Genomic DNA, 15,768 nt, shown 5'->3' on the forward strand with positions numbered 1-15,768 from the left:
ACAACTAGCGTTTAGGCTCAATGTTGTTGTTTTTCATGTGCATAAATCATCACGTGTTGGTATTGTGTATCAAATCCAAGGAATATTGCATCTCGGAAACCTCGGCAAGGGTACCGTACTACGTATCCCATAAGTCTACCCGGCGATTATCTTTTTTTTTGCGAGCGGTCGACAGCAAGCTGTAGGATAGTAGTGGTTGCGCGGATGTGAAAGCGAGGCCAGGAATCCCACAATACCAGGCGGAGGAGTTTCTCTTCGAGGCAGCTGAGCTGGTGGTTTCAAAGGGAAGACGAAGAAGAAGCTATGCGGGGAGATGTAAGATGGCAGAGCTTCAAATGTTGTTAGAGGAAGAAATTCCAGCCGGCAAAAGAGCTCTAGTAGAGAGTTACCAGAATCTCACACGGGTAGCAGATTACTGTGAAAACAATTATGTCCAGGTAAGCAAATGAAGTGATTTTTTTTTACATATAGTACATTGTAATCTCGGGATTCTTTGTCGATGGAACGACTGGGAAACTCCGGACAGGAAATGTTGATAAAGAAATAGGAAAGAGTTACAATTTCCAGATTAAGTAGGCAACTTGATATTCATAGAGAGTACACTTATTTGAGAGTTTGTGACAATTTTAATGTTTGGTTTGTCAGCACTGGACACGTTGGAGACTGTTGCCCATTCATTGCATTGTTACAGCCAATTGGTCCCTTGGTCAGATTTAGTTCGTTTACACAGAGGGTGTGTCTTCTAACTTCGGCTGTTATCATAATGAAATAAATAATAAATAAAACTAAACAAGAATACAAAAAATGCGTAACTTGTTGTTAAAACTCTGTGAACATAGTTAACTGTTAAAATTATAACATTTCAAACGATTATTACATTGTTACGAAGTTGCCGTGGCAGTTGCTGACGAAAACACTGGCTTGCTTCTTTGCGGTCTCACTTTAGACACCTTGGGACAGTTTGTCATTTGATTTCCATGCGTTTTTTTAAAAACAATGTTCGCAGTACATTATGGTATTGTATGCAATGGCAAACTTACTATATTTCAATACATTTATGTATATTGTTGATTTAACGACATAATAACTTCAACATTATTTTGAGACAACTGAGTTTAGTATGTCCTCCCAAATCTCTGGTTGAAATTAGACGGTTAAAGTTTGTTTACCTCCGTGTCAGTTTTCATGAGTGCCTCTGCAGTGTGGCCCACGCGATTGTGTTACCTTGTAACTGAGGTCCACAAATGGTGGCTGTGGAATTTGGTCATGTTTTCACAAATTCCTGAACTGAGTTCATAGAATGGAAAACTGTTCCTCGGTTATTTTACGGGGTTGTTTTATGTGTTACGTCATGTTGCCAAGTTTGCTTATAGTAACTCCAAAGGCATATTGCGCACGACTTCATTATAATTACTTGAATTGTGGTCTAGCTGAAGTTATTAATGTATATGCACCATTGGGACAGTATTGAAAACAGTTTTACTGGTCCTGGAAGTTGCCAAAGCGGATTTGTAATAGACAATATATGATTTGCACTCATGCCTGTAAAAGTCCAAATTATTGGCAATGCTTACTGACGCTATTTAGTAAGGGAATCGTAAAGGACGTCTGTGCCAACTTAATATTGAAATGTATTCACCACTGCGGCTGATTTTATAAAACGTATTTAATAAATATGGTTGCACATCACGTCGTAGACTTTTGATGAGCTATCTTGGTCCTCGACAAGCACACTTGCCTGACGGTTAAGAAGCTCTCGCTTGCTGCTGCGATCCAGATCTCAAGTGCCGAAAGGAATTCCGATGTGTACTGACACCAGCTGAGGAATGTTTGAGTGGCAGACCAGAGTCGAGGAAAAAATAATGACTTATAGGTGTTTCCAGGTCTGTGAGGTTTTAATCCGTGCATCTTTGGTTATTACCGAACTTCACAGATGAACAACACTCAACCAGGTCTTAGCAAGATTATTCGATAATCCTAACGGAAGTTTAATGTTCCGTCTCTGAGTTTAATATGTTTAATGTAGTGGATAGGCTATGGCAAATCCCTACAGATTGTTGGAGCATAACCAGCGGCATACTCTGCATAATATAGAGGAGTTTGAAAACGTCTATGTCGTAAACGAAAGCCTTTCGGCATTTTTACCGCTCGTTCAACTTAAGTCTTGAATGTAACGTGACAACACTGTTCATATTGTCTCTATGAGAAAAAACCCCATCTGTGCATAATTTCCACTGTCTGCTTCTCTGTCTTTCTGCGTCTGTCTCGCGTTCTCACTCTGAGTTGACAACAGACGAGTGAGAGACAAAACCAGGTGCTTAGCAACATGTCTCAGCTTGACTCTGCTTGTCTTCCGGGACTGTTTTCTTATTTTTCCTCTCTGTTCCCGTTTCTTTGTTTTGGTTTCCAGGTGCACTGTACACGACGGACTGTAGTGCAGCATTTTTATGTTCCTTGCAGGTGGACTAGCAGACAGCGATGTATTCAAGAGCACTGGGACGATTACAGAGGTCCCTAATTTATATCCCAAAACCGACAAATTGGAACAAAACTAATTTATAATACTGTTGTTTTGCCCTTAAGCAAGACACGTAATCCTAATAGCTCTTGGAACTTGCTTTGGTCACACATTATTTAGATATTTTAGATTACCATTTGTTAATTCTCTACAGATATTCAACCTGTCAACAAAAAGTTAATGCTTGCTATGTTTAAAGATGAGGCTACGTTTAAAATAAGTGTTAAAGTAAAGGTTCGGGATAGGATGGGGTTTAACGTTTGTGTTAGTAGATAGTTAATTAACATGTTATTGACAGTCTGTAGATGGTCTGTAAAGCATCTGAAGAATCTGTGTCCAAATGAAGTTTTTCTGGTGCATTAGATAAGGGATGCACCCTAAGTAAGTGAAGTGTTAACTGTTATTGTGGGTGTTAGTTTGAACCCAACAATGGATTATATGAAAACCTGTAATGAAACTGTGACTTTGAGCAGGGCAGTTACTCCCTCCACCCACAATAACAGCTACCAGGGCATACAGATACTGTATTGCTGTCCCCTCCACCTCCACCTCCCCCTTAGCCTTTGACCTGGGTCATGTAGAGGTTTTGGGGTGTGTCTTCCTGAGGGGTTGGCTTAAACTGTTATATTTTAACTGAATATATATTTATTCACATGTTCTCTGTAGAAAACACTGTCTCAGGTGGAGCACCAGAATCTCCCTTGTGTTTTCAACTGCGTTGAGGTCTGTTGACTGGGGCGGTTGGCGTGTTGTGAAACCTCAGAAATTTGAGCAGTCCTCATCACCAAACCTGACCCGACAACTGCCCCGACGTCTGCCCATATTTATATTACCTGATATTAACCCACGCCTCTGTGGAAGTGCCTGCTTTAAAAAATAAATAAATATAATCCTTGTTTACTCCAGTGCTTTCTTTAACTCTGTGATTACCCAATTACAGTTTCCACTCTCCCAGCGTGATGGTGACCGACTCATGATTTGTTTTTCTGACCCTGGACTGTCTTTTCCCGGGATGCGCTTCGTCAACGCTGTGTTCATCCTCACCTCTGTGACAGCCAGGGTGGCGGTTTTGGACCAGGACACTGGGGCATGCATTCACCGGGCCACCTGGAGTGTTGGCAGGCTGGGCACGCGGCAGGCTTGGAGGTTGAAGTGAGGGCAGAGGCAGCCGACTGGAAGCAGTAGCAAGGAAATGTTTATTCACCTTGTATCGCTGCCTCATTTCCTTGCTACTGTTTCAGGTGCTCTGCAGAGATGTCTGTAAGACACTCCACGGTCAAGACTGAATGTAGGCCAATGTTGGGGGGGGGGCATTAAACAACTAAGCCAATGCTTTAAATGACAATGTGATCACAATGAGTCAAGCATGCCGTACAAGGATTTGTTGACCTTTTTTTATTCCTGAAAGTGAAACCCAGCGGAAGTTATATTTTTTAATTTTTTTATTTTCTCCTTACTGGAACGAAGCCAGACTGGGCCTAGGTGATGAATGGTTTTCACACTGCTCAGTCTGTATGGATTACAGAGTCCTCCTTCTCTCCCATCCTCTCTTTCTCTCTCTGTCTTTCTTTCGCTTCCTCGCTCTCAGCTCTTGGAGTGGCCTGGTTTTTCTCTCAGCACGGAAAGCCTAGCGGCTCTTAGCCCGGCCAGCCAAGCCCATTCATCTCTTTTACCACCTGTCACCCCCCCCCCCCCCAAGCTGAGTTGTTTGGTTTGGTCCAGCCTGTGCATTGTATTGATGCCAAGTGATAGGAATATGGCACTTCAGAGACCAGGGGTGTGTAGAAAAGTAGGCAAATGGAAGAGGTTGCACGTAACAATAGTTTGATTTTACAACTATACAATTTTTTTCTCTCTTGGGTTATGTGCAGATGGGTGAGACTGTAAGTGGCATTTGTGTTCTAATGTTGTAGTAAACTCGAGAAGGAAGACCCTTTAAGTACTATAGGAACAGGACAGTGAATGATGTCAATTACTTGGTAGTATGAAGTTTGATATTCTTTTTCTTTTTTTTAACTAATATATTAGTTATTTCTGTAGCTGTTTTCACTTGTACAGTTCTCACAAGTACATTGACATTATTTCCAGACTGACAGAATGACACCCCAATTAGCTTCCATCCTCTGAAAGGTTTGTGTGTTCTACCTGAGGTATGAATGGAACCTTGTGTGGCACAGTGACAGTCCCCCGTGCTCAGGATAACCCTTGAGCTTTTCAGTGCCCCGGCCCATCTGCTCCACACCGCAGAGTTTCAAAAGTGACAGTGACTCCATGAACGCTGCGGACGTGATTTAACTGAAGTTCATGTCACTACTCACTGATTTTGATTTGTGGACATTTTTATTCTCCCAGATGTCTTGTGTTGGCGTTCTATTTCTTAAAGCTTTCCCTGTTCATGTTTTTGCCCTCTGGGTTCTTTGCAATGCACATACACACATTTATTTTGTAGATTATGAATCTGTCAACACACAGGTCGCGTTTGTAGAGCCTCTGTATATTCTGGCATTGTTTCGTTTTTTTATATGGATTAATATACTATTTATAGCTCAACTTTACTTCCCCTCCTCATCGGACACTCTGTCTAATCACAGGCCTGCCAGAAAGACAGCCTCACATGGCAGGGTCAGCCAGTGTTCCTTTACTGTAAATGAATGAAGGTTATTTCATGTTGTAATCCCTGTGGCTTCAGGTTTTTCAATAGGAAACAATGATGGATGACCATATTACTGTATGCATTGATTGGTTAGCATTAGTGGTGGGTTGTTTTATAAACAAACTGCTTATTGTGAACATGTCATTCGCAGCTGTTTTACACGGCTATTTGCTTTGTTTGACGCTCAAAACAAGGATTCTCATGATCAATAAAATGTGATTTACTAAAGATGGTTTGTAAACTCACTGCAGAATCATTTGTTTCTGGTCCACAGTCCTTTTTCCCGAAATAAAGAAAATAAATACAATCTTATAAGTAGGCCAGCTAAAATGTAGCTTTTCTCTTCTTCTTCTTTTTTTTTTTTTTTTACTTTACATTAGAGATTAGCCTTTCGTTGATGTTCTGGGTCGATTTTAAGCATTTAGAATGAAGCAATTTGGGAACCCAATGAAATATATGGATGTTAGGTCGCGACCTTACGCAGCCCAAAGGCCAAATGAACAGCATCACTCCTGTAATATCCTTTCCTCTGGCTTTGTGTCTACTCAGTCGCATGCCGGATCTTTGTCAAGTCCAACATCAATACAGCCTACAAACTTATCTCAGCTCCTGCTGTCTGCTATCTCATTCAGTGGTCGATACCATAGAGATGGATTGAGGAGGTCTATTTCTTTTTGCCTAGCATGAACAGGGTATATCATTCGGGGGTTCTCTATCTATCTTTATGGCAGACGCATTCCACAGTGGACTGACTTGTAATGAGTCCTCCATGACCTTGTCCCTGGATTCAAAGTCCTTGGGCAGCAGAGGCACAACACGGCACAGGGTTTTCCTAGGTGCTGTGTGTCACTTTCTTGTTTGTTGCTCATTTTGGTTTCCAGCTGGACATTCTCTTTAAGCACTTTGTGACTGCTTCTTAAAAAGAGGCTTCATTAAATGCGTTTCATTGTTTTATTGATTGGTTATTCAGCTGATTGATCTCTGTGTAAGGTTTGTGTCCCTTTGTTTTTAAAGGGACATAGTGACATAAATCCTGGTGAAATCTAGGTGGCATGGCCTATTTACTTTCTTCCAGTGTTTATTAATTGGTGTGTGTGTGAAATATGTGCCTGTTGTTGTCGTAAAGCAGCATACTGCAACAGTTTGGACTTGCAGTGTTACCTGGGTAATATACAGCTAGCATTGTATGTGACACAGCTGGGTAGACATCGGTCTGTCTGACGTCACACTTCCATCCACCATGGTAGTCGTTTTTATCACTGGGCCGTGCCGCGTTTCTGCGGTCCTGACATTTCTCTTCCGGTTATTCCAAGCACTCTCCCCAGATATGAGGGAGCTCTTACGCCTGTCTGTCAGCTGTTGGTGTTTGCAGTACATTTCTCTGGAGCAACGCAGCTTGCCGCTGTCTTGTCTTGTCTCAGAGGAGAATGTTCTGACTTGTTTTCTGGAGAGCAATGCTTGAAGTGTTCAGCCCTATTATTTGACCTCTCAGCAGCTTCAATCAAATTTCAATCAAATTTATTTATAAAGCCCTTTTTACAACAGCAGTTGTCACAAAGTGCTTTACAGAGACACCCGGCCTTAAACCCCAAGGAGCAAACAACACTAGTGTTGGATTTCAGTGGCTAGGAAAAACTCCCTAAGAAGGCTGAATTTTAGGAAGAAACCTAGAGAGGACCCAGGCTCAGAGGGGTGACCAGTCCTCTTCTGGCTGTGCCGGGTGAGATATTAAGAGTCCAATTGGAATAATAAATAAATTTCTCTGGGCTAAATCCAGAGTCTATTTGATTCTAGACTAGGTCAAAAGAATGACCAGGTGGACAAAGACAGGGACAGCAACGGGCCCCCAAAACCAGGTACTCCGTAGGTGTGGACCCGGAGGAGACTGAAGGTCTCGGCAAAGGTCAGAGGTCATGCTTGGTCACTCAAAAGCGAGACTGCATGGGTTTGTGAAGGTCAAGCTGCCAAATCCAAATTCATAAACATATTGGAAAGCATTTGCTTTTGGTTATAATTGAAGTCCGTTATTAGGGCCATAGTTGGTGTTCTTGGGGTTAATAAGATTTTAATGAGATTGTAAACCTAGCCACTTCCGCTTAGCCAGATTGTGTTGACCATAACAGAGCTCTTGGGTGAAGGCAACACAGTTGGTTGTAACCCTGGAACACAATCGCCTACTCCGTTCTTTTCCCTTCTACTTGTTGCCTTCTCACAACCCATTGGGTGGGAGAGATCTGTCCCCTGTGACCTTCTCCTCCACTGTGTTTAGTGACGGAGACAAGGAGAGGACACGGGAAATATGAAATTGAGAACCTCCCAGTCTCTTCCCCCCTGGGGAGGAAGTCCGGGCCGTTCTTTCCTGTTCCTGCGGCCTCCGAGCAGCAATCAGCCCTGCCCCCTACAAACGTCCTGACGCCCTGTTTCTGTAGAAGTACTTTGACTAGGCAATTCCTTTTTTTTTTTCTTTCTTGAAGTGAGTTACTTATCTGGCCTGACTGGATTGGGGTGAAATGGCAGATATTTACAACATGTACCAGGCCCCACCCACGTAACATTCCGTCAATCTCTCATCTACCAGAGGAAACCAGCCAACCCACCAGCGGTCCGCCACTCCCCGTGCTGTCAGAGCTGGGGGTGATCACTTATCATCACACGTAAAGTGCTCAGGCCTCTCTTATCTTGGTACATTGTCTCCAAAGGAGGTGTGGTTAAGCAGAACTGACCCTGTTCACTTCCTGGTTTCTTTTTTTAAGCAAGCCGTGATTGTTTGTGGCTGAGCCCTAGCTCTATTCCCTATTATTCAGACTAGGGAATACAGCAGGAAATGCAGGCTTTGTCAAGGTCTTGCCAACCGGGTTTCTCTGTTGTGTAATAATTAATTACTAAAAGCACCTCTGGTGAAATTTTACAGATTGAACACCTTGAACTAACATCTATTTCACAGAGCATACTGATGATTCCAGCGTCATGGATGTTAAATTGGGAATGCAAAATCCAAATCTTTGCGTCCCTCCGAATTGGTGTACAACATGTTAATCAAACATTCAAGGTCTGTGTCTATAGAACTTAAGTGATGTGTACCCCAAAAAAGTGAATGTCAAACTATTAGTGTTTTTGGAAAACTTTGACTAATAATGAGCATGTTAAAGGAAATAAACTAGGTTTCTAAGGAGAGTGTTTAGGGCAGTTTATAGATATTTGTTTTGTATTTGGAATTTTAGTTTTATTTGTGAGCTATAAACATTATATTTTATGCTTGAGTAGACCTCAAAAAAAGAACACGTGTTCTTAAGCTTCCTGTGTTCACTTAATTTCCCCATGAATTTGGCAAACAATTATTGAATCATAGACAAATGTCCTTCGGGTGAAGAGAGCACTGCTTCTGTCTCTTGTCTCACTATTTCAGCCTCCTGGACCTCAAACCTCGTCATTTCCTCCATGCCAGTGCCCAAGCTGAATGAACGGCATTACCTAAGCAGCGTTTCATTGCAGTTGTTTTAACTTAATCCCTGTGTTTGATGTAAGTGCATGTTAAGGGTCCAGACCTGGTTCAGAGAAGTGTGGCTCGAAAACCACCCACATACTAAACTTCATAACTGTACAGCAATGCTGGTCTTCAGGGGTTTTACCCGAGGGAACTGCTGAGCACACAGTTAACATCCATGCAGGCAGCCGGGTTGTTTGAAACCAGAAAATCCAATTTCTTTCAGTCTGATCCGGACAAAGCAGCATCCCTGTTGACATAGTGATCTGTGAAACAGTCCACTTGTTCCTCTGTCTGGTTGCTTCTGTGGAAATTAGATTTGCTGTGTGACGGCGTATTTCCAGACTGGGCTTGTTTTGTTTGTGGCCGAATGATCAGTTGTTGTTCTCCGGGTGAATACCAACCGCCCGCGGCCTGTCTGCAGAACCGCCCCCGTCCTGCCTGCAGAACGGCCTTCAGCCTGGTTCAGAACCTGGTTGTGGAAAGTGCATTGGTGGCAGGGTGCCTTGAACATTGGGCAACTCTCCTGGATGGTGCACGCTAGAATCACCACAGCTGCATGGTGGAAAATCCGTCTAGAAAATTTGTTCTGCCAGGATCGCTTTCAATAAAGCATGCTGCCCTGGCAAATATCCCATATTAACCCCCTGCCACTCTGATGTGACTCCCCCCTCTCTGAGAGTACTTCAAAGAATTTGGGATATGCCAATATAACGAAACCTTTCCCTTTTCCACCCACAGTACACACTCATACAGGTGCACATCGCCAATGCCTTTCACATTCACAGTTGATGCCAAGAAACGCCGGACTGGTAAAAGATTTGACAGAGGGAGGTGAAAAGAGGTTCATGGATGTTCTTGATGCCATAATCATCCACCACTTTCCCATGTAGTAGTGTACGAGTGACTGAAACTTAAACTCCTCTTGATCTCTGGGCTTTCAAATGCCAGGAACTGGAAATTGAATGGGGCTACATGTTTAGTGGTTGACTACTGTCCGTACAGATGTATGACCGGTCATGTTAGGATTGGAGTCTCCCTCAGAGGAGTTTACCCTTTGGCGTGGCAAATGAATAGGTTTCCATGAGAGTACATGGATGAAGTACACACTGACATAGTATCAAAGCGCGGTCTTCAGAAATAGCCTATACTTGAACTGTCTTTCTAGTTAGTCACTCCCAAGTTCAGTAACTCTGTCATGTAGGGCGTTGGTTTTAATGCAGGAAACGATGTATTTCTGTCTTATTTGTTAGTGTCAGCTTTGCATATAAAGCTGTATTGAAAGTATTGAAAATGGTGTTAAATGTTTTTCAGAAAGTGAAAGGGGAAAATTCTGTTTTGGCGCGTGTTTGTGCGCGTGTGTTGGTGAGCGTGTTTGTGCGCGTGTGTTTGTGCATGTTTTTGCATCTGTGTGCACGTGTGCTATCTATATTACCCCCTTCATCTTAAGCCAATTTGTCCATGCTGTGAATTTGTCCAACTTCCTTTTCTTTCTGAATGTTTTTTTCCAAAAGGCGCATCGGCAAAAAAGTGGTTGCATTGGGCTTCTTGCAAATTGCGCACTTTTGTGCTGTGACTATGGCTCTGACGCTCTTACGTGCCGTGACTATGGTTCTGATGCTTTTTCGTGCTGTGACTTTATGGTTCTGACGCTCTTACGTGCAGTGACTATGGTTCTGACACTCTTACGTGCAGTGACTATGGTTCTGACACTCTTACGTGCTGTGACTATGATTCTGACACTCTTACGTGCTGTGACTATGTGGTTCTGACGCTCTTACGTGCTGTTACTATCTGGTTCTGACGACCTTTCATGCTGTGACTATGGTTCTGACGCTCACTTGGGTAAACCGGTCGTTTAAAAGAGATGATGCACATGTGAACATCTACCAGTGTCAGCTGTATGGACAATGTCCTGACAGAACTTTAATATGCCAACAACAATTGGAAATATTTACACATGTATATCAAAAAGGGCAGTGTAAATATTGCTGAATGATCTTTGAGTAATCCATTTGTCATCTGTTGCCTTTGGGAAGGCAAAGAATTGACTAATTGAAAGATTCAAAGTTGTTGCCACAGCTAATAGTGGAAGATTTCCACGTGCTTGATTTCATGTTGTTTCAGGGTAGTAGTGTCTGCTAAATCGCGTGCTGTTAAAACCTCTGTCCCTCTCTCTCTCCAGGCACAGGACAAGAGGAAGGCTCTGGAGGAGACTAAAGCCTACACCACCCAGTCCCTGGCTAGCGTGGCCTACCAGATCAACGCCCTGGCCAACAATGTCCTGCAGCTACTGGACATCCAGGCCTCACAGCTTCGCAGAATGGAGTCCTCCATCAACCACATCTCTCAGGTCAGGACACACACACACACACACACAGAAATGTGATCAACTGAATGTCAAGACTTTAATTCTGTAGTTTTTCACTGAAACCGTGGTCCCCTGGACACTACTCATGGTTGTTCCTCCATGACAATGACTCCAGGCTTCCATGGCTGTCATAAACCGGCAGAAAGACAGTGATTGGTTAAATATATTAACCAGCGAAGAGCCTCCCGGGGTCATGGAGGTCTACAGCACTGGGATGAACCACCTCCGTCTAGGTTCCAGCACTGGCTGTGCTGCTAACTGATGCAAATTCGCCAGGACCCTGGGGGTGGGGGGGCGTGGTCAGCAGGGGTTTCCTGGTCTCGTCACGCCCCAGCCACTCCGGGGTGCCTGTGAGAGAAGCATTCAAGGCTCTAACAGAATATCACAATATTGGAGAAGGGAACATGTGGGGAAATTGGGGAATTGAACTCTGGATGATGTGAACCGTGATGCAGCTGCCCTCCGAAACAGTGATTTTATTGCTGTGGCATTAGAGAGACACCCCCAAACCCCACTCCCACCAGGACTTCCCACTTGTTTCAACTGTGCAAATGCTGTATTGTTTCACTGTGTTGACAAAAACAGGAGTTTCTCATGACTTTGGTTGCCAAAGCGCGTGTGCGCAATGTGCGTGTGTGGAGGTGGTAGCCACGGCAACCTACTGCTGTTACCCGTCCTATTTGTCTGTCAACAAGTACTATTTAGTAGATGTGAGGGTATAGCATGGTCCTCTGTAGCGGTGCATAGATTAATCAGTGGATCGACTGATATATTGTTGATTTAATATACTACCTACTAGCTTATTTCTCTTGCCAATTACCAATATTGCTAGTATTTGTTCCCCTTCCCTTTAGTGTTTAGATGGTTCTAAACACCTCAACTGGGATGCTGTTATCATTGTCCGGTTGCTGGACATTGTTGAAACCCATTTTCCTGCGAGTTGGGTCCGACAGCTGGCTCAAGTTGTGGTGCTGATTGGCAGAAGGGCGGCGCTGCTCCATTCTCACAGCTGTAAAGGCTGCAGTGTTTGTGGTCAGAGATGAGACGCAAGCTGTTAGGAAAAGATCCGTAGTGTCAGGATGTGGCGGCCCTGTACTGGACATTCCCAGAAACCCACTGTACCCCCAGAACGTCTTCCCACGGAAGCCGCCGACTCCTGCCTTTAATGCCCTCAGTCATTTAGGCCGATGCCAAACTCGACCCTGTGCCAAGTAGTGAGCGACCGGCGCTCCGGCTTCGCCCCCGACACCGCTGGGGCGGATGATGAGAGTGATTGCGCCGGGCGTGGTACGAGGCCAGTCCTGGCTTCTGGAAGGTTCTGGGTGGTTAGTCAACGGACAGGGAGTGTCTGTGTGGTCGCCTCCTTCCCCCCCCTCCCGCCCTCCAGTGGTGTCTTTGGAGCCTCCGAAATGTAGCAATCAGCGGGCCCAGTGTGGCGCGTCCTCTCCGGAGCTAAAAACACAGCAGCCCTATACCTGTATTCTTTAATGTAGAAGTTGAATTATTGGATTATGTGGGGGGGAACTTAACATAGAAGCTACCTCCTTCCAGGCAGTACATTTAGTCTGTCGGTTGCTGGTTCAGTGTTTAAGCTCTCTGGTTCTGTTCCGTTCTGGGTGTCTACTGAATAGTGGCTAATCCAGTTTCCAGGCGGGGTACGGTATGGCTGTATGGAGGATTGTATTACAACACCCTGCCTATGCTCACAGCATTGCCAGTGAGAAGCAGGGTTTCCAGTGTTTTAGGCTGATGAGAGAATAGGATGGTGCCAAAATAGAGATTATATTTGAATCCTAGTGTTACTACTGTATTAATTCCTGGTGTGCGTGCGCGTGCGGGGTCAGGGAGTGCCTCATCTGGCCGGGTTTCTGGCTTCTCACAGAGAGAGGCTTTCCCCCATCACATTCAAAGTACATGCACATTTTTGACCAGACCCCAAAGGTTCCCAAAAAGTTCTTCAAATGTTTCGTGACTTAAAAAAAGAGAATTCTCCTGTTAAGTCATTGTAACTCAGCTATTTTATCTAATGTGGAATGTGTTTCAAAAAAGGCTCCATACAAAATGGAAATGTTTTTTTTTAATGGAATTTAAAGGCTGTCCCCGACAAAAATAAAACAAATCCTTGTCGACCTATTGTTCTTTTGACCGATCGCTTGGGCGCCATTTTTAAACATATATTTTCACATATAGCCACACCCTACATTTGTATAAATAATTGGCGGTTGTCAGATGTTTTCAGAAAAACAAAAGAGCTCCTAAATGTTTCCTAGAATTGCAGATCCTTCCAAAAATATTCTCTTTATTTCGCAAGTCATTGAATTGAAACAGACTGGTTTCTGTTCATATCCCACCAATGTGCACAACGCACCAGTATGGTTTGGATTTAGGGAGTGGATAACATTCTCAACTTCACTCTCTTTGTGTCGCACCAGGGGTAGTAAAAATAAAAATGTGGAATTGAAAATGAACATCATGGTTATTAGCATACACCTGCATTTTCTGAATGAAACTACTTTTTCTTCCAACTTGCAATTTTATGTTGTCATGAAATGTTGCATTTCTGACTGTTGCTTTAGAAATATTTCTTCTTGGGATCTAAATGACCCAAATTGGAGTTTGGGAAAATTCTTGTTAGCACTATCCGTAAACTTGTCAGACCTCTGGTGGCCTATCTGTGGCAAAACAGTGCACGTGAAGGCACTGACATTGCAGGGATCCCTGCCCTAAAAGATTTGCTCACTGCAGTTAATCTCGTCATCTCATTTCAGTTCCTGTGTTGCAAGGTTGCACTTGGGTGTGTCAGAAAGCTTAAGTTCAAGTCGCTGCTAATCATAACTCCAAATAGCCAAAGAGCGACACATGTACACAACTTTCTATACATGAACCGCAGTAGCATTGCTTGGAGTGTATGCATGCGTGTGTGTGTGTGTGCGTGCGCTTTTGTGCGTGTTCGTCCGTATGCTGCATTGCTGGCTCTGCCCTCCTTATGCTGCTGTGTGTTGCAGAGATGGATTTCATCCAAACTGGATATGAACTTCCACAGAGGAGAGTGTGTGGGTTGCAGTGGAGCCGTCATTACCTACCAATCCAACTGCTCGCATGTGTTTTTCTGGCTGCATAGTGCATAGTGCATAGTGCATAGTGCATAGTGCATAGTGCATAGTGCATAGTGCATAGTGCATAGTGCATAGTGCGTGTGTTTTTGCCTATTAGCCAAGGGGTCCTGCGGGGAACAGTGTTTCAAATGAATCTGAAGTGAATATATTTGGTTCTAAACATTCTCTAAGAACTGCAGCTCTGAAGGAATGGCCACTGGGTATCTGAACAGGCCAAACTCCTGGGGTTAACAAGCCTTCGTGCTTTAGGGACTCGTTGTGGCGTCCTGTCAGGTCAATTGATGGAGAAGTCTGGAGGGTGTGCTCCTTCCCCTGCGTAAGGATTCCGGAATGTAGATATGTCACTGTGTTTCCTCTGGTTAGGCTTGTTGGGAGGTCACTCGCTCCAGAAGTCGAGCGCAGTTCTAACAACTTCTACGTTTCTGCTCACTAGACCAGAAATGTGCTCATTGCCAAAAATATCGGGAAAATCGGTTAGGGTTAGCTAAAGGTTAGGATTTGGGGTTAGGGGAAAGGTTAAAGGTTAGGGCTTGGGGTTAAAGGAAAGTAGGATTTCAAAAGAGAATAATGTAAAGACTTGAGATGTGGAGGGGGGTGTGTTCTTCCCATGAATCATCCGATTAGCTTCCCTGTTCTGTGGCTTCTTTGCTCCCCTCCCCTCTCCTGTCTGTAACGTCATCTGTACCCAAGCATTCCTCTCCACTTAACAAACCTTCAGTGGAGTGGATCCTATAATATTTTCCTCTCTACTTCTGCTCCATTTAGCTCTATTAACACCGGTTGGACATTGCCTATTATCTGAGTCAGAAAGCATTTGTGTTTTTCCTCTAGACAAGTAGTAGTCATTCTCTCCTAGATTACAGTACTGGGCGGGGCCAAAGTAACCCGGGAGCATTACCCGACGCAGGCGTTGAATGTGATTAGCTGAGGCTGGGCTACAAATGTGCTCGGCTCAGTGGACTGACACCTGGATATTGGGTTTGTCTCCCCAGACCACATCGATATGCGTTTGCACTTGCATGACTGTGGTGTGGTTGGCGTTTGTCAGCTCGGACAGGGTTTCCCACACCCCCCCTCAGCCCCCACCCCGTATGATTCATTTGTTCTAGCCCTGAGCTGGTACACCTGATTCGGTTAGTCAAAGGCTTGATGACTAGCGGCCAAATTGAACCAGGTGTGCCAGTTAAGGGTTAAAGTGTGGAATGTCTGTGGCGCCCGGGGAGAGGTTTGGGGAAAGCTGACTTCACCGACGCCGTTGTCGCGGGCAACCAACCATTGGTGTGTCCATCTAATGAGACAACCACATATCACCGTCACAGCAATCCCTAACGTGTGGCGTGCTGAGAAATGACCATCTGCGGCCTGACGGATTGGCCCTGAGAACGACCGATATAGCTGACCTGCGATGACATTTTGGACTGCCTAGGCACCATCACCAAACACAAAGACACAATCTGGTATCCAGGGGAAATGGAAGAGATCCTGTGAGCGGTCTTCTGCTTTCAGACATTAATTAGGCAACACCATGCATGGACAGGGTGCACACAGAGCCAGTCAGTCTGAGTCATTACGTAGTCATTTCCTTATCCCTGTGACCGGGGGTGGAACACTCCCTGACGGTAGGTA

The 15,768-nt window shown here is 44.3% G+C and overlaps 1 protein-coding gene and 1 long non-coding RNA gene across 15 annotated transcripts in view; both read left to right on the top strand.

The window, feature by feature from the left end:
* Positions 1-109: 109 nt before the first annotated feature.
* abi1a (abl-interactor 1a) overlaps positions 110-15,768 on the top strand; it is a 45,395-nt gene continuing 29,736 nt past the window's right edge. For all 14 annotated transcript variants that reach the window (XM_020041765.3, XM_029116243.2, XM_029116247.2 and 11 more), the window contains exons 1-2: positions 110-437; positions 10,841-11,008. In XM_020041765.3, coding sequence (XP_019897324.2) covers positions 321-437; positions 10,841-11,008 — 285 coding nt within the window. In that variant the 5' untranslated portion in view covers positions 110-320. The remainder of the gene's footprint in view (positions 438-10,840; positions 11,009-15,768) is intronic.
* Positions 2,382-3,418, top strand: LOC109614871. The gene is made up of 2 exons (XR_002195839.2): positions 2,382-2,510; positions 3,185-3,418. It is a non-coding gene; the product is annotated as an uncharacterized LOC109614871 (long non-coding RNA).

The sequence above is a fragment of the Esox lucius genome, chromosome 21, assembly GCF_011004845.1.
Source record: "Esox lucius isolate fEsoLuc1 chromosome 21, fEsoLuc1.pri, whole genome shotgun sequence".
NCBI classification, from domain to species: domain Eukaryota; kingdom Metazoa; phylum Chordata; class Actinopteri; order Esociformes; family Esocidae; genus Esox; species Esox lucius.